Below are 22,651 nucleotides of genomic sequence, written 5' to 3' on the forward strand. Positions count from 1 at the left end.
GAAAAGTCCTGGCTTCTCTGTTGGCTGTTTTGTTTTTTTCCAGGCTCTTCATCTCTGTTTTTAGTGAGAAGGATGAATTCACACCCCCTTCAATCTCACCCCGTGAAATAGATTTATGTTACTGACGGTTGTACTTTAGTCAGTGGAATATTTGTCGGGCTAATAGAGTTAACATTTCATTCTTCTAAGGACTAATTTTGTGTGAATTGTCGTGATATAAAATATTAAGGATCTTGAAAGTTAATAGTAACCATTCTTTCTTATTTGCAGCGAAGTTTCCTGGGCTATGCCAGTTTTAAAGTCGGGGAGCTACTGAAGTCCAAGGAACAAGTGCTGGCTCTGAGCCTGAGGTAGGTCTCAATGCTATTAAAGTTAACAGCTCATCATATTTATGGAATGCTGGTTGGGTTTGAGAAGTCACAGTTCTTACAGATGTTTAGATGTCAGCTCTCAAATGGCTTATGTTCTTCACTGCAGTAAGTTAACGGCAAACAGCAATTATTCAAGTTCATATTCAAGTTTGTGTTTCAGATGGTCAAAGGTTATCAGTTCTTTAGGGGGCAAAAATGATATTATTAACAAACTAGTGGCAGATAGAGGGGAAGGGATGGTCGGGGGGATGAAAGAGGTGAAGAATATTAAGCAGTACAAACTACCAGTTATATACTATATAAGCCATAGGGGTATAATATACAGCATGTGGATACAGTCAGTATTCTAATAGCTTTGTATGGTGCTTAATCTATAAAAATATGAAATCACTATGTTGTACCCTTGAAGCCAATATAATATTATAAGCAGCCCTTCTTCAGTATAAGATAAAAAATAAAGTGATGAAACTTCAAAAAATGATGAAACTTCAAAAAAATAAGGGGAGGAAACTCTTTGAAAGTAAGAAAGCAAATAGAAATGATGGGCATGTTATTAAATACTGTTTCAAAATTATGTTTTAAATCAGGTGGGTTTCTTGGTTTGAAATATGTTTGTTAGATGCAACTGGCAGATTTATGATAATAAAAGGTAAGCTGATTATTCTTTTTTGAGCTTATTTTGTTGCTGTACAATTAAATATAAAAGTTAAATATAAAAGTTAAAGTTAAAGCAGATTCATATAGCAACACACAACAGGTTTAGATATGATTTTGGGGATGATTACAATGGTGGCTTGGATGGTAAATGGTGACTCAGATGGCAGAAAGCCCAGGTGGCAATGCAGGAGACCTGGGTTCCATCCTTGGGTTGGGAAAATCCCCTGGAGGAGGGCATGGCAACCCACTCCAGTATTCTTGCCTAGAGAATCCCTAAGGACAGAGGAGCCTGGCAGGCTGCAGTCCATGGGGTTGCAGAGTCAGACACTACTGAGCAACTAAGCACAACACGGCACAATTTCAGAAGATGATACAACAGTCTTTAGGAAGTTGCACAGTGTTCCAATACTGAGAAGAGTATTAAATAATCGTTTTTCTTAACTTCCTTATAAGTTAGAAAAAAATAGTATGCCATTTTCCAATTGTATAATAACTTTAAAATTATGTATGCTTGGAGAATACTACCTTACAATATTTATACAGTATATATAAAGATAAAAATTATATAGAGCACTGTTTGTAAATCTTGGATGATTTACATAAGGGAAAAGGCAGTGTGTCTTAAGTGTGTTTGCCCTCCACCCAGCCCCTGAGGATTCATTTTAACCAATATATTTCAGTGTAGATGCCACGGTTTATGGTGGAATCTGTACTGCTGGCTGTCTGCTTTCTGATTTTTCCTGATCCTTACAGATTTGCATTTTGACTTAAGAGATGATTTAAAATAATTTAAAGCAATTCACAGTCTTATAGAAAAATAAGTTTCGATGGCTCCTACAGAGGCTGGCGTATTCTCTTTGGCTTCCTTTTGGCTGTTGTTTTTGTTGTATTTTATTGAGGAAGGCATTTTAAAAATCTTTGTGATGTTATTCCCGATAGAATTTTGCTGTGGTTATTTTCCATAGGAAGTGTGTAAGTGCCAGCTAAAATATCTATCTATCATTGTCACTGATATTCTAGAAGACATCTATTATCCATCTAGCATGGCAGTTAGATTTGACCTGGGTGCCCCGGATTCATGATATGAGATGTCAGACACTGAACTTGCTGAGAATCACCAGCGGGTCACACGTTTTCTGTGTATGCTACATGACACTTTATTCCTCACCTTTCTGACCATTCTGTAGTATTGGTTGTATCATAACTGTTGTTAATATCAGCAGCCCACCGCACAATGTTTAGATACTGGCTTTGGGAAAGATATCAGGAGCCAAGAAATCTTTAGTGGAAGGAAAATACCTAAACACACACAATTAGAGGAAGAGTAAGGACAGGTAGATCTAGTTTAAGGTATTACACTTAGGTTAAAAAAGTAACATAATTCTAGATTTACAGGAAATCAAGATACTTTTGATAGTAAACTTCTGATTCTTATTTATTTGATTTTGATTTTATAAAAGGAAACCAGATTGAGCAACAAAACATTGCATTTTCTAGAAAAAATAAATTTTGAAATGGCTAGGTTACTGTTTTTTTTTTTTTTCTTCCCATTTTGCGTTTTGCCAAATTTGTGGATTTCCTTGCCTGTGAACAAGACACATTTTACACTTAGTATAACCTGTTGATTTCTGGTGCTTTGTGTTTTTGCATCTATTGTAATTTATCTTCTTTCCACTGACTTGGCAACCTCTGAGGTACTGAGTCAGAAAAGTGTTAGATCAGGGACGCACACGTGCTTATGTGCTAAGTCGCTTCGGTCATGTCTCACTGTTTGCGACCCTGTGGACTGCAGCTGGCCAGTCTAGGGGTTTCTTCAGGCGAGAATACTGGAGCGGATTGCCATGCCTCCCTTTAGGGGATTTCCTGATCCAGGGATCCGACGCACGCCTCTCGCCTCTCCTGCAGCGGCAGGCAAGTTCTTTACCACCAGTGCCACTTGATCAAAGATAAGAAGCATTGTTTTTTTTTGATTATTGGTTTTGTTTTTAATGCTTTTATACTAATATCTCACTTTTATTCCTTCTGTTCTCCAGTCACTGTTGTTAAAGCAATAGAATTCTCAGATTTCTGTAAAAAATAATGTCACAGAAATAAGGGTATACTTGTTGGCACCATTCTTGGAGGGCAAATATCCCTAGAGTCTGTCTAGTTTTTTTGTGATCACTGTCCCTTTGGGTTGCTTCATTTCAGATAATTCAGATTTAAAGCTCCCAAAGTTGGTTCATGGGGTTTAATAGTTTAATGTGGCCACTGCATCCTATGTGCTGTAAACTGGGATTTTTGAGTTTGAGGTGAAATTATTTTTCCACAGAAAACTTGAAGGGCAAAAAGTATGTGCCTTATTTATAGACTTAAATCAAATGTCATGGAATATGACAGTGCATTTTTGAAATTGTACACTAAAACCTGTTTGTTTATATTGGAGAGAATGAGACATTATGTGTCTTAGGCTCTGATGAGTATATTAGAGATGTTGTTTCATTGACCCTTATCAAATTAGCCTATGATGTATGATTTTTGTCATTTTATATACTAAGAAACTGAGGTATAGAAAAAGTTAAGTAATTTACACAAAGTTACAATGCTGTTACATTGCAAAGCCAATGGGTGAAGCCACATATTTCTGTGTGCAAAGCCTGTGCTCTTTTTTAAAAATGTTTTTTTGGAATTTTTCTTTTTTCTTTTTTTTGATGTGGACCCTTTGTTACAATATTGCCTCTGCTTTGATGTTTTGGTTTTTTGGCCTCCAGACAGGTGGGATCCTAGCGCCTCTTCATGACTGAACCCACATTCCTTGCATTGGAAGGCAAAGTCTTAACCACTAGATTGCCAGGGTAGCCCAAACCTGTGCTCTTAGAGACCCACTTTTTGTCTCCTTTGACAGAAGAGAAAACTGAGATCTAGTTAAAACATGTCACCCATTACATGACTTAGAAACGGCAGAACAAGCAAGGACACAGGTCAAGGACCACTTGTTCAAGGTGTCTTCCACGCTGATTTCACCACTCATTTTATAGCAAATGAAGACCTGATGAGTCCCAGTGCCTGTGGAGAACTCAGGAATGTTAGCCATAATGGAGTAAGCGAGCATCAGCCTGCTAGGTTAAGGATAAGTGGAGACTGAGGGAAACCTGGGCAATCTCTTCTCACCCCAGAACCATGACCCTGTCTGGTTTACTGACCAAGCACTTAACAATTACTTGCTCTGCTAACCTAACCTGAGTCTCTTGGAATTTTAAGAAACCAAAATTTAGAACAATGACTTAACAACAAAATGGAGAAGCAGATCTTTCTCTGGCAATGACGCTAGAGGTCAGAGGAAAAATTATGTTGCTCATAAAGTAGACAATCACAAAGGCAGAAAAAGTAGGGGAGGGTAAAAATTCTTTCCTAGGAAATCCTTCTCAGAAGAACTGAGACAGATAAGAAGTATTGGCTTAGCTTCGGGTTCCTGTAAGTTGTCACCAAAAACTCGAATGAATTTTTTGGTCAACACAATAATTTGACCTTGTCTGACCTTTGCTGCCCATCTCCATGCACTTCAGATTCATTCAGTTCTTGCTCATTGAGCAAGCATTTATCATGAATTTTTCATATGCCAACTATAGTGATAGGTTCTTAATAGATTTTTAAAAATAGCAACACAGTTCATATTTTGCAGTTGATACTACTACTAAGAATGATGACAAAAAATCCCATTATTCATTGGGCATCTACTAGCAAGCAAAGGATGTGGGTGCTTCTCCTACACTTTTTAATGTAATTTCTGCAGTCTTATCATCCCAGTTTTATAGCAGCTTGTCTAAGATTCCACAGCTACTGACTGTAGGATTAGAATTCAGTTGGGTCTGACTCCAGAGCTGTCTCTGCTTTGGTTTTCCTGTCTGATAGGAAACAAATGATCCCATAGACTCTTTACCCTGTTCTCTACTTTATATTCTATCTTTTGGCAAATTTTAGGGACCTCAATTATTTTTTTTTAATATTTTAATCTTAAAAATCAGTTTTAAATGCCTGTGACATAGTAGATGTTCAAACATATTTTGCTGGGGTTTTGATTCATGATATTTTTATGGATGCTAAATATGAACCTGGTGCCATTTATTTCCAAGTTGGAGACACCTAAATTAGTGAGCATTATGCAACCTAAGTATTAGAGCATATCTGAGACATGTAATAGTGGGTGATGGATTGTAATTTGCTTGAAGAGCTGAAAGCCTTACTTGGAATTCACATTTATTTCAGTGTAGGTCACATTGTCTTGTCATGGGAAACTTTCAGCTCGTCTTAACAACTATTCTGTTGTTTCTTTTGTAATCTCTTACATGTAGTCCCCCCAAGTTAAGCAAACATCTGTGTAATTTTATCATAGTGGATGTGAGAAAATTTTCTTGAATACAGAAATATGTGTTTACCCATAAAAAGAGAATTTATGTTTCCTTTTCATTTATTACTTCTCCCACATATACAGTAGCACTGTCATGTAACATACAACGTAAGACTTCAGTGATCCTGCGTAGATATTTGGTGTATAATGTACCGAGGTATGGTAGGGGCTATGAAAGAAACAGATAATAAACTTCTACTGTATTTAATTTTTTTTCTTATTTTATGTAACATTTTTATGTATATATTCATGCACATACTTCATAGATTGTATGGATAGATATGTTTATATTATTCTAGGACTTTTACTTTCTTATAAACCTTTACTATTTATTTTACATTGTCAAATGCACGTGTTTAGAGATGGTAAGATACAAATTATGGAGTCTTTAAAGTTTTGTTTTATTTTTTGGTGTTTTGCTTAATTTACAAAACTAAGCAAAACACCTCCTCACACACACAGAGTACATACACATATTTCAGTTTGGTTTCTAAAAATGGAACAACAGCAAAAAAAAGCCCACATATTTTAAACTGAACCTCCCAAAGGCGTACTCTTAATTTAAGGGCAGGAAGCAATATTAAAGAGAGGTTCCTTAGACTGTAACATACAGTTTTCCACACAAGCATATGTGAGTGATTTAAAAAAAAAAAAAAGTAATTGTCACTGGCATCTTGCATGTTGGGAGCCAGGGCATGTTCTATAGGCTATAATGCAGTGGGTCAGAATCAGTCTGTTACTATGATGCATGAATGCATCTGAACTTCATAGTAACCTGAGACCAACCTTGGCCATATATTGACAATAGAGTTTTAACTGATAAATTTATTTTTCATTTGAAATAAAATTAAACTTTCTTTATGGGTTGGTTTCCTACTACTACTGTTTCCCTACATGCAAATAATGCTTACTTTAAGCACCAGCTGCAGTCTTTAAAATTGTATGTGTGATGAATACTTTCATAACAATATCTTTTCTTATCAGCATTTACTTGGACTTCAGAGATTTATAAGATCGTATACAAGCAAGCATCTTAACAGTCACGTGTATTTTGAAGATGTTTTATTCTCTTTAAAAAGTCACTTCAAGTTAGCTTTTCTAGCTACCAGAAAGTAGAATTACTGCAAAAAATTCTGGTTTCACCACACTAACTTTTATGCATGTCTAAAACATTCTCTATATTAAATAAGGGCAATGGACATCGATTGACTGGTGCCCAAAAAGCCTGCTTTGAGAGACAATAGCATATTCGTGATTATTTTGCTAAAGAGATTATTTACTAAAATTATGAAAGGCACCGATGGAAAAGTTTCAGGATAAGAATAGCATGTAAAAGTTAACTTAATTGATGCACTTGCCTCGAATTTTCTAACAATGCGCATCCTAACCCCTGAAAGCAATGCATAAGAACACTGCATTTTTTTCCTTTGGGAGTGAGCAAGCAAGAAAACATGCTCATCAGTAGCAAGTGCACACTCATGTTGGATTCAGATGCGCCTTTATGTGGAACGCCTCGAATCACTGGAATGCTTTATTCACCATGATTTTGACACGATTCAGAATGAAGACCCAAAGCACCTCCAAGACACTGAGCCGAACCTCAAAGATCTGTGGGTGATTTGCTCAGTCGCTTCAGTCGTGTCCAACTCTGTGAGACCCCATAGACTGTAGCCCGCCAGGCTCCTCTGTCCATGGGATTCTCCAGGCAAGAATACTGGAGTGGGTTGCCATTTCCTCCTCCAGGAGATCTTCCCAACCCAGGGATCAAACCTGCATTTCTAGAATCTCCTGCATTGCAGGTGGATTCTTGACTACTAGCGCCACCTGGGAATAGGGAGATATAATTAATACTATTTGAAATTTATGATGGATTAAGCATTTCAAATGTCTTACCGTATTGAATCTTCTGAAAACCTTGCCTGAAAGGTGATATTATTCCTGTTTTACAAGCAAACGGAGTAACAGCAGTATGACTTCTTAAGATGACACAGCTGGACCAGCATGGTAATTAGAAGAGGGGTTCTTGACATCAAGGATTTCCTAGAGAGGATATATTTTGTTTAGAATTTTAGAATGAAATGTGTTTAGAGACTAGAAGAGAGATTGACACCTCAGCTTCTTCTTGGGCCCCTTTAGTGACCTGAGATTCAAACTCAGGAGGTCATACATCTCTCCCATTTTCCAACAGATCATTGTTAGAAAAGTGTTCCTATTTGTCCTAGATTTTATCTTCTTGCTTATTCCTAGCTTTCCTTCATGGTGTTAAGTAGGAGAAGTCTCACAATAGACATATGGTGTTGTGTTTTGTAATATACAGATGTGTGGGAAGGGCTCTGAAAGAAATTAACAGTGAACTTATACTTTTTTTTTCCTATTTTATGTAACATTTTTCGGTGTGCATATTCATGCAAATACCTCTTAGACTGTATGGATAGACATGTTTATACATTTATTTTAAGGCTATTTTGCTTTCTCACAGATCTTGACTCTTCTCCATTGTTTTCTCTATGATCACGTTGAAAGCAGCTTTTTCTGCCCAGTTGTAAATCTCCTGTCCTTTCTTTTTTCCTCTTGAAGTAGTGTAATATATCAACAGTAGAAAGAGCACCTGACTTTCCCACTAGCCTTGGGTTCAAGTCCCAGCTGTATCGCCAGCTGTGTCACCCCGGGCATGTTGTCTATCCTCTAACATCTGTTAACGGGAGTAGTAACAACCTCCCTCCCACCGTGACTCTGGGTAATTAATAAAGGCAGTGAAGTTCCACACATTGCCATGTGTTAGAGAAAAACACTCGATAAAGATTGTTTTCCTTTCTTCTTGTGTTAAACCTAGTAATTCCTTCACCTATAGCTTAATATTTCCTTTAGTTTGCTTACCTAGTTTGTTGAAGGTCTTTCTTAAAATGTGACATCTACAAATCTCTAAATTGGGCAATGGCAAAGAGATTGATTTAACCTTTGAACATTACGCCTTTATTATCTGAAGAATGGGTGCTTCCTTGAACTCCAAATTCTGGCTTTAATTACACTGACATGAGATTTGGCTTCTTATCAGATACCAGATACCAGCAAGAGATCTAGGGAAAGTATTTGCTTGGTTGAAACAGGCAGCATTCTGATAGAGTTATGAAAAATCTAAAAATTTTTTTTGACTTGAAAGTTTAGCAATATAGCATTGAAATCAGGGTAGAAATTCATAAAAGTGACACAGAGTGTCAATTTCTTTTAGAGCTGACTGATGCATTTTATTGCTGAATCTGTGATAAAATGTCTACAGAAATAAATTCAAGTGATTTTTCTCGGGACTGGAGTGTGAAAAGGAAGGGAGGAGACACTGAAAACAGAAGTAGGGCTATTTGCTTCTGAAGCTGACTCTGTTCTTATATGTAACTGTATTAATGCCATTTAGGAACAAGACCACCTAAAATTATCAGAAGGCTGTAACATGAGCCACTTTGCAATAAAGTGACAACATGACATTAATTTATTATAAAATTAGAGATTGCAAAGCATACAAATACTGTGGACTTAGGATAGTAGAGTAGAAAGAGTCTGGGATTTAGAGACATGTTTGAGCCCAAATCCAGGCTTTTTTATTGCCTAGCAGCATGATTGATTACTCTGAGACTCAGTTTTCTTATCTGTGAAATGGGGGTGACAGTGGTGCCATGTGACAGCCTCAGTTCCCGTGAATTACTAACGTGAAATGTTTATAACAGTTCCTGACACATAGTTAGTGCTCAATAAATGTTAGTTGTGGATTTTATTTGTTTTTCTTTCATCGATCAGCTTCTCTAGCCTTAGGGTTTTTGATGTTGTTTTTGTTATTCCCACCCAGACGAGAATTAGATAAATGGTACCCAACCCATCTGAAACAGTACCTGATGCAAAGCAGATGTTCATCATGCCATCACCTATTACTAAAATTATCACCATCATCAGTATTATTATTTCCCTCTTCATCCATGTAGCCTGTCTTTCATTTATAATTTAAATCGCTCTGCATTTTTCTTTATGTTCCTAATCCATTTTCATGAGGCCAGAGATATGACCATGGAAACCAATTAGCACTTCCTTAGTTTGCATTATTCAAAAGATGTCGTATTTGTCAGATTGCAAATTAGAGTTTTTAGTCACTGAAGATACAACGCGTACTTAGAGTACACTTCAATAGCTCCTCAATTTGTCCGCTTTTAAAATGCAAATCACATAAAGTTAATATCTGTACACAAAAACCTACCTGCTTAAGAAGTTTGAGAGTTCATTTATCTTTGAAGATAATTTACAAGAGAGATTAGGCCTGCAAGGCATTATATTTGACCTGAAAATTTTATATTGGATTTGCCCATAGTCACCAAAGCCACTTTCATCATTATCACCCTGTATTTCTGCTGCTTTGGATGCATTTATATCACCATTTTCCAAAGAATGTTCTTTAGAACACTGATATCCTTTCAGTTATTAGTCTGTGTTCTTCAAGTGAATAAGTTTTATGTCTAGTAAGTTTGAAATGTTATATTTTAAAAAATGAAGTAGGTGACCTGATTGTAGGACTTCTCAGAGTCTTCATTATCCTCATGTCCTTCAGGGGCTCTCAGAGACAGTGTTATCTACAGCTTTTCTTTAATCTGAACCCAAGAAGCTTTCTTCATGCAACCCCTTATCAAATGCTTATCAGACACTGTGGGTTCCCAGGTGGCGCAAGTGGTAAAAAAAATGTTCCTGACAATGCAGGAGACAAAAGAGATGCGGGTTCGATCCTTGGGTCGGGAAGATCCACTGGAGAAGGACCTGGTAGCCCACTGCAGTACTCTTGCCTGGAGAATGCCATGGACAGAGGAGCCTGGCGGGCTGCAGTCCATGGATCATGAACGAGTCAGACATGACTTAGCACGCATGCATGCAATAGACAAATAGACACTGTGTTCCAAGAAAAACAGCTGCACAGTTCAGAAAATGCCGCTTCGGAACAATATAAACAACCAAGCCTTTCCCAGAGAAATCTTTGAGAGACTTGTATGTGCATTCATCCACTTTTCCCCACTGTGAATGTATCCTCTAATCCATGCCTCTATAGACAGGTCTGTGATCTTCTCCAAATAACCCCTCACTCCTACACACATGCCTTGCACCTCCATACTTTCTGCCCCATCCACATGCAGTTCCCACCCCTATTTCTCCCATCCCCCACCCCAGTCAGTAAGCATGTCAACCCCACGGCTTTCTGCGTCCATGTCCTGGCCTATATAGACACTCATCTGTGAAATTCATACACATGAGTATGTGGAAAGGGAAAAGAAGTCACTTTACATACTCTCTCTCTTATAGTCATTGACAGATTCTTTTTAAGGTTCCCTAAGTGCAGACACACTTATTTTCACAATCATGTAATATTACAGCTGCCCCAAACTGAACTTATGTTTATCCTTTCCTGGTTAAACTCAGAACCATTGTGTGCTGTGTGATCAGTCACTTCAGTCATGTTTGACTCTTTGAGACTTCATGGACTATAACCTGCCAGGCTCCTCTGTCCATGGGATTCTCCAGGCAAGAATCCCGGAGGGGGTCACCATGCCCTCCTCCAGGGGATCTTCCCCACCCAGGGGTCGAACCTGGGTCTCCTATGTCTCCTGCCAGTAGTGCCAGTTCTTTACCCGTAGTGCCCCCTGGGAAGCCCCAGAACCATTAGGTACCTTAGATCCCAGCATCCATTTTCATCTTTTTCTACAAGTTTTGTATGATTATGCTCTTTTTCTACCTTAAAATTTCTTACTTTCCCCTCCCCCACATGAACATGAACAGAAGTGTGCAAAAACTTCAGCCAGGAGATACAGGATAGTAAGTGCTTTTTCAGCTTCACCTGCAGGCACACAGATTACCCTTGACACTGATCACCACCTCCTTTGTTGTTTATAGTGGCTTCTGTGCCTATAACACTTTATAAAGGCACAGAGTCCCCATATTTCTTTGGAAACTCCTTTCCTCAGGGTTTCGAGCTCGGTTTCAAAACTTCAGCTCACAGAGGAGCCAGTACTGTCTGTCTGCGTAGATGGAGCTCCCAAGGCTCTTCCCCACACGGATGTCCTGTTATTTTCCCTCCTTCTTTTTGTATCCCTTACCTGGGATGATTTTACCCATCGGAAGTCCCTAGCATTCTCCATACTCACTCTCCATATTCATTAGTGAACTGATTCCAGGTAGACGTCTCCAGGAGGGTCAGTGAAAAGGGCTGGTCTTCTTCCCAGGTTCCTCAATGTTTTAAGACCAAATTGGCCATTTTCCTATCATCAGGCTTTTGAAGAAGCAGGTCAGAACTCATTATTCCTGCTGCAGTTAACAGGCTTAATGATCACTGAAGGTCACTGTTCTTAACTGTGTTCCTAGTGAGATTTGACTTTGCTTTTCCATTTACACACTGTCAGTTTTACTTACAGTATATGATTGAGCGGTGCTGGAGGTACCATCCTTGCAGAACTATAGACAGTTACCCCAATAGTGTGCTCCAGCCTGGGAGTCTCTACCCTTATCCATCAAGTGAAATTCGCTAATATCTGTTGTTCTGTGGTATAGCATGGTGCCTCAGAATAACAGTGCAGTTGAATGAAAGTGTTTGCTGTTAAGATTTCAGGTAGATGAAGAACTGAGTCAGGGAAAGGAAGACAAGCATTAATACAATTGTATAATGGAAGATAGGAAAGCTAGAAAATATTCAAAGTCATATGATAAAAGATTTTAAGAAGGCAGAAGGGAAGGATGAGATCACAGATAAAAAGATGTAGAATAAGGGAAGAAAGAATGGGCCCACTGATTTTGCTTCACCTAATTACTTTTAATACTAGTGTAAGCACATGCTTTTTCTCAAGGCTGTATTACAATAGGAGTCGGTGGCTTCTAGCAATGGGCCCAGCCTGTCGGTGACCTATTGGGTCCCTTTACCTAGGTACTTAAGCTTATTAGAATTTGATAGAAAATGTTAGGTAATTAAAGATTATTTTTACACTTTGTCTGGCACTGATGAGTTTATTACATTATGGAACAGTTTACTGTCTTGAATATAAAATAGGTTTATAAATCAATTGAAATCATTGGCCCAGGTTTAAATAGACCTGATCTAAGTGCTACTTAGCATGTGTTACAATATGACAAGCAAATAGAATGACCAGTTTTGCTTGTAGATACATGTTGTATGCTACTTCTCTCTGATATTCACACGTGTAAATTGCACAGTAAACACATTCCTTTAGAACTCAATATAAACTTGATTGCTACAACCAAATTTAGGGTGCTGTAATAAACTTGGTCTAATCCTCATCAGTCCACTGAAGACCAGACCAGATAACTAGAATATTTTTTTTATTTTAATCTCCCTCAACATCAATGTAGTCCCTCTAATTCAAAGCAGGTTTAAAAGTTTCGATCCTAAACTTAGAAATGGTGTACAGTGGGAATTATTTTTCTCTTATCTAGAATCAAATTGAAGATGTTCCAGGGACTTACACAGTAAGGAGGAGACCGTCTCTTAACAGTTTAGGGGTTTGCTTGTTTGTTGGGCAGACTGCCAACTAACACTAAGTTTCTGGGCTGGAGATTTGCTTCTAGTACCAGTAACTTCCCTGGTGGCTCAGACGGTAAAGCGTCTGTCTACGATGCGGGAGACCTGGATTCTATCCCTGGGTTGGGAAGATTCCCTTGGAGAAGGAAATGGCAATCCACTCCAGTACTATTGCCTGGAAAATCCCATGGACAGAGGAGCCTGGTAGGCTACAGTCCATGGGGTCGCAAAGAGTTGAACACAACTGAGCGACTTCACGTTCATGTTCACCAGTAAACATGAATTGCTTCTATGACCCAGTGATATGGCTTTTAAAGTACTTTAAGGATTGGCTTGTGATTATAACACTGGGAAGTTAGAATGCCATTACTGTCACCAGAAGGTAATTACTTTGCTTACTGAGATGAGCTTAGATTATGGGTTTGTAGGAGGGACTTTAAGAAAAGAATCCCTTTATAGTCTAATAGGAAAAAAAGTGTTTTCTCCCTCTTTTTGTTTTTTCATTCTATCTCTTCTTCCTTGAACCCCCACTATCCTTGAAACAAATACTTTTCAAGTGATGTTTTCTTTCCTGTCAACTTCATTTGAAAACTATATTGCAATAATAAAGGCTATGTGACGTCTCCTTATAGGGAGGAAATGGTAAAAAAAAAAAAATAATTGTTTTCATTGTATTTGTTATGAAATTTTCTTATTTTCTCAGAGATAATTTTTATAAATTCTTTGACTTCGAAGATGCTTCTTGTTGTTCCATCGCTCAGTTATGTCCAACTCTTTGTGATCCCATGGACTGCAGCACGCCAGGCCTCCCTGTCCATCACCAACTCCCAGTAGCTTGCTCAAACTCATGTCCATCGAGTCCGACTCATCCTCTGCCGCCCCCTTCTCCTCCTGCCTTCAGTCTTTCCCAGCATCAGGGTCTTTTCCAATGAGTCAGTTCTTTGCATCAGGTGACCAAAGTATTGGAGCTTTGAGTTTCAGGGCTCAGGTAAATTTAAAAAATGGAAGCATATATTTTCTGGAGAGTGGATTTTCTTCTTTACATCCTACAGGTACATTCCTCAATGAAAGTTTTACAGACTTTCTACCTGCTGCCTTCCATACAGAGAGATGGAGTCAGAAGCGAAGACTGATGCATTTCTAAGAGATGAGGAGGGTTTCCTTCTGGAACTAATTTTAAGAATGGAATCTTAGGCAATTCTGAAGCTACAGGAGAGGCTGAGAATGTGCAGAAGCAGCATTTCATAATAGCACATGAGCCACTGGGGAACCCCCAAATAAATACAGTACACTCAAATATGGGGTGATAGTTCATGTTACAGAGAGCTCATTTGTCAGCTTTCTTATGCCTGTGTTGAAGATACTGTGATAGCCTGTGCAACTTACACTCAGGAACGTCCAAAGTATAGCGTGAAGATATTTTGTATTGAGTTCAGTTCACTTGAGAACTACCACTGGAAAGAAACTTTGGGGGCCTCTGAAGAGAGCGGCAGAAAGAAGCTTTTCCATCCTTCACGGAACCAAATGAATCCTTGGTTATGGTTGAGAAAACAAGGAATTCAAAGCAGAAGTATTTGGGAAGCATGCCATGTATCAGAACATTGCAGGTTCTGTATGGAAGGAGGTGGTGATGCTTATAAGAAACAATTCACTCAGTTCACAGGGAAGGTACCTCCAAACACAGAGATGTGCGAGAAAGATAATGCTGCTGAAGGAGAGAGGGTCCAAGCTATGAGAAGGCAGCTCAGAAAAAAAGTTTAAAATAAGAGGTGGTGGGACTTCCCTGGCAGTCCAGTGGTTAAGACTTCACACTTCCACTACAGTGGGCACAGGTTCGATCCCTGGTCGGGGAACTAAGATCCCACATGCATGAGGCATGGCCCCAAAAATAGAAAGATGTGGAACTATCTCAAAATATCTATTGCTCTGAAGATCAGGTAATTCAGAAAGCAAGTTTCCTCCAGGCTTTGGAGTGGACTAGTGAGAGTTCGACCAAAATTTCATATTACGAAGGATTTTCCAGATAAGGGCAATCAACTTACTGACCAAGAAGCTGAAAATAAATACATTTAAAATTTACCACAATTTCCTTTTTTGGTTTTCAGAATTTTTTTTTTTTTAAGTTAGGGCCAAAAAAATAAAAGGGGGGGGTCTTCCCTGGTAGTCCAATGGTTAAGACTCCAGGCTCTCAGTACAGGGAGCCCAGGTTTGATCCCTTGTCAGGGAACTAGATGCTGCGTGCAACAAGTAAGCCCCAGATATGGGCTTCTGGGTTCTACTGTTCTTTGGCAAATCTCAGCACTACTGATGGCTTGTGAGGTGGCTGTGAGCCTTTCACTTGGCTTCTCTCGGCTTCAGTTTCTACAGAGTGAATTGGGTGATTCTTAAGCTTACTTGCTGCTCTAAGCATTCTCTGATTTTATGCAATCCTGTTACTAGGTTCTGAGGAGTTATCTTAGAATACAAGAGAAAATAGCTGAATCCAAGGCTGTTGAAAGCTAGTGAAACTTATTTGGAACACAAACTTCAGTTCTCAAATATTTACAAAAGAATATAGAACAATCACTAGAATTGAAAATTTTAATTCTCTTACTTAATTTTTACTCTTTCTACTTTCTGTTAGCATGTCAGTCTGCAAAATACCCAGAGAAGGCAATGGCACCCCACTTTAGTACTCTTGCCTGGAAAATCCTATGGACAGAGGAGCCTGGAAGGCTGCAGTCCGTGGGGTTGCTGAGAGGCAGACACGACTGAGCGACTTCACTTTCACTTTTCACTTTCATGCACTGGAGAAGGAAATGGCAACCCACTCTAGTGTTCTTGCCTGGAGAATCCCAGGGACGGGGGAGCCTGGGGGGCTGCCATCTATGGGGTCGCACAGAGTCGGACACAACTGAAGTGACCTAGCAGCAGCAGCTGCTGCCAAATACCAAAGTCCATTTGTTTTCTTATATGGATTGTTTTGAATGATGTGATAAAGATATTTTAATTACTAATAGATATGCTTTCCTATAATCAGAAATTTTAAAATAATGTTTTAACAGGGAGACATCTGAAGAACAAGTAATTACTTTCTCGAGTACTTTATGTTGAAACACTGATATAGAACATTTGATTTATTCCTGCTGATCTTCAGAATCTATTTAGCATGAATAAAAGCAGTATAGTGTCTCCACGGGGCTTCCCAAGTGGCTTGGTGGTAAAGAATTCGCCTGCTGATGCAGAAGATGCAAATTCAATTCCTGGGTCTGGGAGATCCCCTGGAGAAGGAAATGACAACACAATCTAATATTCTTGCTTGGGAAATCCCAAGGACAGAGGAGCCTGGCAGGCTACAGTCCATGGGGTCCCAAAGAGTCAGACATGACTGAGCACACACACAGTGAACAGTGAACTGTTTCCATATAGTAGCATGTCTTGAATTTTGCTTTAATTGCTTTTCTTCCTTTTAACAAGAAAAGTTCTGTAGAAATCTTTAGACTCCTTTAACTATGGGTTAGTCACATTTTGACCTCGAAAATAATTACCTGATGATTTAGTAAAGCATTATAAAGATGGTAAGCAGAACAAGTTAAAATCAGAAAATGAGAAATTTCAGGTCTGTAGAGTAATTTTAATCACTGCTGCCCTATCTGCCAGTGTATATTTGCCTAGCTCAACTGAGTTTCTTTATTGTAGCTGACCTGTACTGTAAGATGACCTGGATTCCTACCTATGTCATCCTTTTTTTAATTTGAAGGTTAATTGCTTTACAACATTGTGTTAGTTTTTGCTGTACAACCACATGAATCAGCTGTGTGTGTGCACTCGGTCATGTCCGACTCTTTGCAACCCCATGGACTGTAGCCTACCAGGTTTCTCTGTCCATAGAATGTTCCATGAAAGAGTAGTAGAGTGGGTTGCCATTTCCTGCTCCAGGGAATCTTCCCAACTCAGGGATCGGGCCTGAGTCTGTTGCGTCTCCTGCACTGGCAGTCAGATTTTTTACTGCTGCACCACCTGGGAAGCCTGTGCATACATATATCCCCTACCTCTTGAGTCTCCCTCCCGTCCCCACCTTGCCCATTCCACCCTTCTAGGTCATCACAGAGCACCGAGCTGAGCTCCCTGTGGTATACCGAAGCTTCATACTAGCTATTGATTTTACACATGGTGATGTATATAGGTCAGTGTTTTCCCAATCCATCCCACCCTCTCCTTCCCCCGCTGTGTCTACCACTCCATTCTCTACATCTTTCATCCACATAGCTGCCCATCATTTTGCCTGTGTGTCCACTCCCTGGCACTGGTGCCCTCCGCTCCCCAACTCTATTCTGATTCTTGAGCTTCTTCCTCAGCCCCATTCCCTATCCCCAATCATTTCTCTTTAACTGGAAGCCGACTGTCTCCCCTGAAGCCCTGCCAAGTGGTTGTCCTTCATACCTGTTGCAGGATGAACAATAAAATGGGGACCATCGTCATACAGCCACAAGGAAATAAATTCCCCTAATTACCAGAATGAGCCAGGAAGTGGGTTCTTCCAAAGAGTCTCCATGTGTGAGTGCGGCTCAGCCTGCATCTTGGCTTTAGTCCTATGAGACCCTGAGTAGAGGATCTCATTTGGCTTCTCATCTGTAGAGACTGTGAGGTGATAAATGGGTGGTGGTGTAAGTTACTGGGTTTGTGGTGTGCAGGTAAAGAAGCAACAGTTAGAACTGGACATGGAACAACAGACTGGTTCCAAATCGGGAAAGGAGTACATCAAGGCTGTATATTGTCACTCTGCTTACTTAACTTATATGCAGATACATCATGAGAAATACTGAGCTGGAAGAAGCACAAGCTGGAATCAAGATTGCCGGGAGAAATATCAATAACCTCAGATATGCAGATGACACTACCCTTATGGCAGAAAGTGAAGAAGGACCAAAGAGCCTCTTGATGAAAGTAAAAGAGGAGAGTGAAAAAGTTGGCTTAAAGCTCAGCCTTCAGAAAACGAAGATCATGGCATCTGGTCCCATCACTTCATGGCAAATAGTTGGGAAAACAGTGGAAACAGTAGCTGACTTTATGTTTTGGGGCTCCAAAATCACCACAGATGGTGATTGCAGCCATGAAATTAAAAGATGTTTATTCCTTGGAAGGAAAATTATGACAAACCTAGATAGCATATTAAAAAGCAGAGACATTACTTTGTCAACAAAGGTCTATCTAGTCAAGGCTGTGGTTTTTCCAGTGGTCATGTATGGATGTGAGAGTTGGACTATAAATAAAGCTGAGCACTGAAGAATTGATGCTTTTGAACTGTGGTGTTGGAGAAGACTCTTGAGAGTCCCTTGGACTGCAAGGAGATCAAACCAGTCAATACTAAAAGAGATTAGTCCTGAATATACATTGGAAGGACTGATGCTGAAGCTGAAACTCCAACACTTTGGCCACCTGATGCAAAGAACTGACTCATTGGAAAAGACCCTGATGCTGGGAAAGATTGAAGGCAGAAGGAGAAGGGGATGACAGAAGATGAGATGGTCAGATGGCATCACCAACTCGATGGCCATGAGTTTAAGCAAGCTCCAGGAGTTGGTGATGGACAGGGAAGCCTGGCGTGCTGCAGTCCATGGGATCACAGAGTCGGACATGACTGAGCAACTGAACTGAGCTCATGCAGCAATGTAAAATTAATGCGAGGCTCTCTGACTTAGTCTTCTAGTCCTGTCTCTCTACCTGCCCAGCTTTAGCCGCAATATGGTTTGCTCTTCCTCGAATATGAATACTGTGTTCCACTGTGTTCCTTTAGACCATCTGCTTCTTCTGTCTTTAAGATCTTCTCCTAAGAAAGATACATGGCTCACTTCCTTATATGTTTGTTTAGGTATTTGTTCAAATGGCATTGTTTTAGAGAGGGCTTTCATACATATCTAGATATTATATATATTGTATGTATGGGCTTCCCAGGTAACTCAGTGGTAAAGAATCCACCTACCAATGCAGGAGATAAAGGAGATGTATTTTTAATCCCTGGGTCGGGAAGATCCCCTGCAAAAGAAACAGGCAACCTACTCCAGGATTCTTGCCTGGGAAATCCCATGGACAGAGGACCTGGTAGGCTGGAACCCATAGGGTTGCAGAGTTGGACACAACTGATCGACTGAGCACGCATGCATGCACATGTGTGTGTGTATGTGTGTGTGCATGTGTGTGTGTGTGTGTATAGTCTAGGTGGTGCTAGTGGTACAGAACCCAACTGCCAATGTAAGAGACAGACACAGGTTTGATCCCTGGATAGGGAAGATCCCCTGGAGAAGAAAATGGAAACCCACTCCAGTATTCTTGCCTGGAGAATCCCATGGACAGAGGAGCCTGGCAGGCTGCACTGCAGTCCATGGAGTCCCAAGAGTCAGACACACCTTAGACACCACCACCACCACAACAAATCCAATAAAATATATATAATTCAAAATTTGAATAGTAAATATTAACCCATCACTAGCATTTAATACTAATTATTTAATTATCAAATCCTCTAATCCTCTATGCCTGTTATCTTTGCAATTTTTTCAGTGGCTTAGAATATTTTCATTTTTTTGGTGACATTTGCAAACCATTCTTGTAAAGAGTTTTTGCTGTAGAAGCATTTCCATTTTTAGTAAAAAAAAAAAAAATGGCTTAACTGTCTCCCAATGTTGTTTATACTTGGTCTGTGAAATATTTGTATTTTAAATGTCAGCGTTAAGTCGGACTTCCACAGCAATCTTACATATAATGTCCTGTAATTCCTTTCTTGCTACTATTCTCTTCCTCTTCCAATGGTCTCTGCTTAATTTTGTAGTGCTCTTTTCCTTTCGACATTTTTTTTCCTTAAAATTCAAACAAATAAATATAATAACATAAACTAACAGAAAACCTTAGCAATAGTTCCTCTTTTGTAGGCCTAAACATGAGTAAATTCAGACATGAGTGGCCGTTGGTTTACCCCATGAATAAGTGTCATGGACTTGGAAATTTCATTGCACCTCCTGCAAGAGCATTTTACTCTGCAATCTCTGATGAAGTACGACCCCAAATGTTCAGGTAGAACATTTTTCTCTAGCACATGGCATTTCTATGTCAGCAGATATTTTAGAAGCACAAGACATGGGATAAGTTGATGCTTTGACTCTATCATTAAAAATAAATGTTGCCACAAATTAGAATATTTTGTTCACATGGAAGGGAATAACCTTTGGTAATTTGGTTTTGTATTCCCGGATTGAATGGCTGTTAATTTATTATTCATTCATTACCATAGAAAACAGCTATGTCTTTTCTCATTTATTCTATTAATAAATGAACATTCAGTAAAATTGATGTTTTATTCTTGTACAGTTCTGTGAATTTTAACACATATAAAGATTCTTGTAACCATCACCCCAATCAGGATACAGAACTGCTCCATCACTGCAGAGAAACTGCCTTCTGCTGCCCTGATGATTCACGCCTCCACCCACACCAGTCTCTCACAACCACGATGTGTGTTCTCCGTCACCATAGAGAAATGCTTTCTGAGACAGTCAGGGAATCATAGATTACACATCCCTCCTAGACTGGCTTCATTTATTCAGTCTAATGGCTTTGAAATTCATCAAGGTGTGGTGCATATCAATAATTTTTTTTTAATTGCTGAGTAGTACCCTATGAGATGGTTGTGCAACTATTTGTTGAACCATTCCTATAAAAGTATATTTTGGTTGTTTCCAGTATTAGTGATTATGAATAGAGTTGCTAAAATATTCAACTGTAGGTATTTCCATGACCTTAAGTTTTCATTCCTTTAGAATAAACACCTAGGACTGCAATTTCTGAGTCAGATGCTAAGTGTGTGTTGAACTCTGTTAGAAACCACTGTGCTGTTTTCCCCACCAGCAGTGTTTGAGTGGTGTTTCAGCGGTTCTGCATCCTCACCAGACATTCTAAGATATAGCATGATTGATGCCTCATAGTGCTTTTAATTTTCATTTTCTTAATGGCCAGCGATGTTGAACAACTTTCCACGGGCTATTTGTTGTCTATATATCCTTTCCTGAGACACTTCTGTTCAACTTTGGCCATTTGTTATTTACGTTGTTCATTTTCTTGCTGTGCAGTTTTGAAGGCTCTTGTGTTTTCTCGATGCCAGGTGTTTTTTTTTTTTTTGGTCAGAAACATGGTTTGTAAATAGTTTTCTTGCAGTCCGTAGCTTGTCATTTTATTCATGTAAAAGTGTCTTTTACAAAACAAAAGTTGTCAGTTGCAGTGAAGTTCAGTTTATAATTTTCTTCTTCTTTAGATCATGCTTTTGGTGTCATATTGAAGAACAATTTGACAAAGCTCAGTTCATGAAGACTTTTCTTCTTTGTCTTCCTTTTAAAGTTTTATATTTTTTGTTTTGCAATGAGATCAGTAACCATTGTTTTGTTACTTTGGTTTCAGTTGTGACGTTTTAAGTAATATTTCATTTTTTCTCCCAAGTGAATGTTTGTTTTGATACCATTTGTTGAAAGGACTAAGTTTTTCCAATTGTACTGATTAACTCTGTCAAAACCAGTTGGCTATATTGCCTCTGTGTTCTGTCTCATTTATCAATATATCTGTCCTGGTGTCAGTACCACACAGTTTTTGTTGCTATAGATTTCCAGTAAATCTTAAAAATCAGTTGATTTAATTTCTCCATTGTTGTTGTTCTTCCTGTAAATTATGTGGGTCATTCTGTTTACTTTGCCTTTCTTTGTAATTTTTTGAATGAACTTGTCAATATATACAAAAAAATCCTTGCTGGGATTTTAACTGGTATTGCCTTAAAGCTGTAGATCAATATAGGAAGAATTGACATCTTAATAAATTTGTTTTAATATATGAAGACAGTATGTCTCACCATTTATTTAGAACTTTTTAAATTTCTTGCATCAACATCTGTCATTTTCAGCATATAAATCCTGTATATTTTTGGTAGATCAGTACCTAAGGATAGATTTGTTTTGGACTTACTCTAAGCGATTAATATATTTTTATTTTTTTTTATTTATTTTTTATTTATTTTTTGTGTAGTAAAGTTTTATTAAAGTATAAAGGAGATAGAGAAAGCTTCTGACATAGGCATCAGAAGGGGGCAGAAAGAGTACCCCCCTGTTAGTCTTCAGCTGGATGTTATATAGTCACCGGCAGCCTTGTCCTGAAGGATCCCAGACGAGCCCCCAAGATGAAAGGTTGTTGTTGAATCATGACACCAGGATTCCTGGCCCCCAGAGGAGAAGAATTCAATCCGGGGCCAGAGACAAAGTTTGATTGCTCAGAGCTTTTGTGTAATAAGGTTTTATTAAAGTATAAAGGAGATAGAGAAAGCTTCTGACATAGGCATCAGAAGGGGGCAGAAAGAGTACCCCCCTGTTAGTCTTCAGCTGGATGTTATATAGTCACCGGCAGCAACTGAAAAAAAAATTTCAGTTCCTAATTGTTCATTGCTGTTATTTGTATGCTGACCTTGTGTCTTGTGAAACTTCATAGTTTCAATGTCACTTCTGTTTCCCAAACTTTCATAGTGTTATTCGTACCTGTCCCAGGTGTTAGTCTGGGACCTGGGGCTAGTGTAGTCCATAGATTATTTCTCAAAGTGTCTCATACATGATTTAGATCCAATGCACAGCTTGAGGTAGGCCCAGAAGATCTTGGAAAATATTAAGGTGTACCTTC

The 22,651-nt window shown here is 39.0% G+C and overlaps 1 protein-coding gene across 4 annotated transcripts in view; it reads left to right on the forward strand.

Moving 5' to 3' along the window:
• Positions 1-22,651, forward strand: part of INPP4B (inositol polyphosphate-4-phosphatase type II B) — a 704,914-nt gene that overhangs the window by 421,156 nt on the left and 261,107 nt on the right. For all 4 annotated transcript variants that reach the window (XM_040250456.1, XM_040250457.1, XM_040250454.1 and 1 more), the window contains one exon: positions 271-350. In XM_040250456.1, the coding sequence (XP_040106390.1) occupies positions 271-350 (80 nt within the window). The remainder of the gene's footprint in view (positions 1-270; positions 351-22,651) is intronic.

This window comes from Oryx dammah, unplaced genomic scaffold (assembly GCF_014754425.2).
Source record: "Oryx dammah isolate SB20612 unplaced genomic scaffold, SCBI_Odam_1.1 HiC_scaffold_12, whole genome shotgun sequence".
NCBI lineage: Eukaryota > Metazoa > Chordata > Mammalia > Artiodactyla > Bovidae > Oryx > Oryx dammah.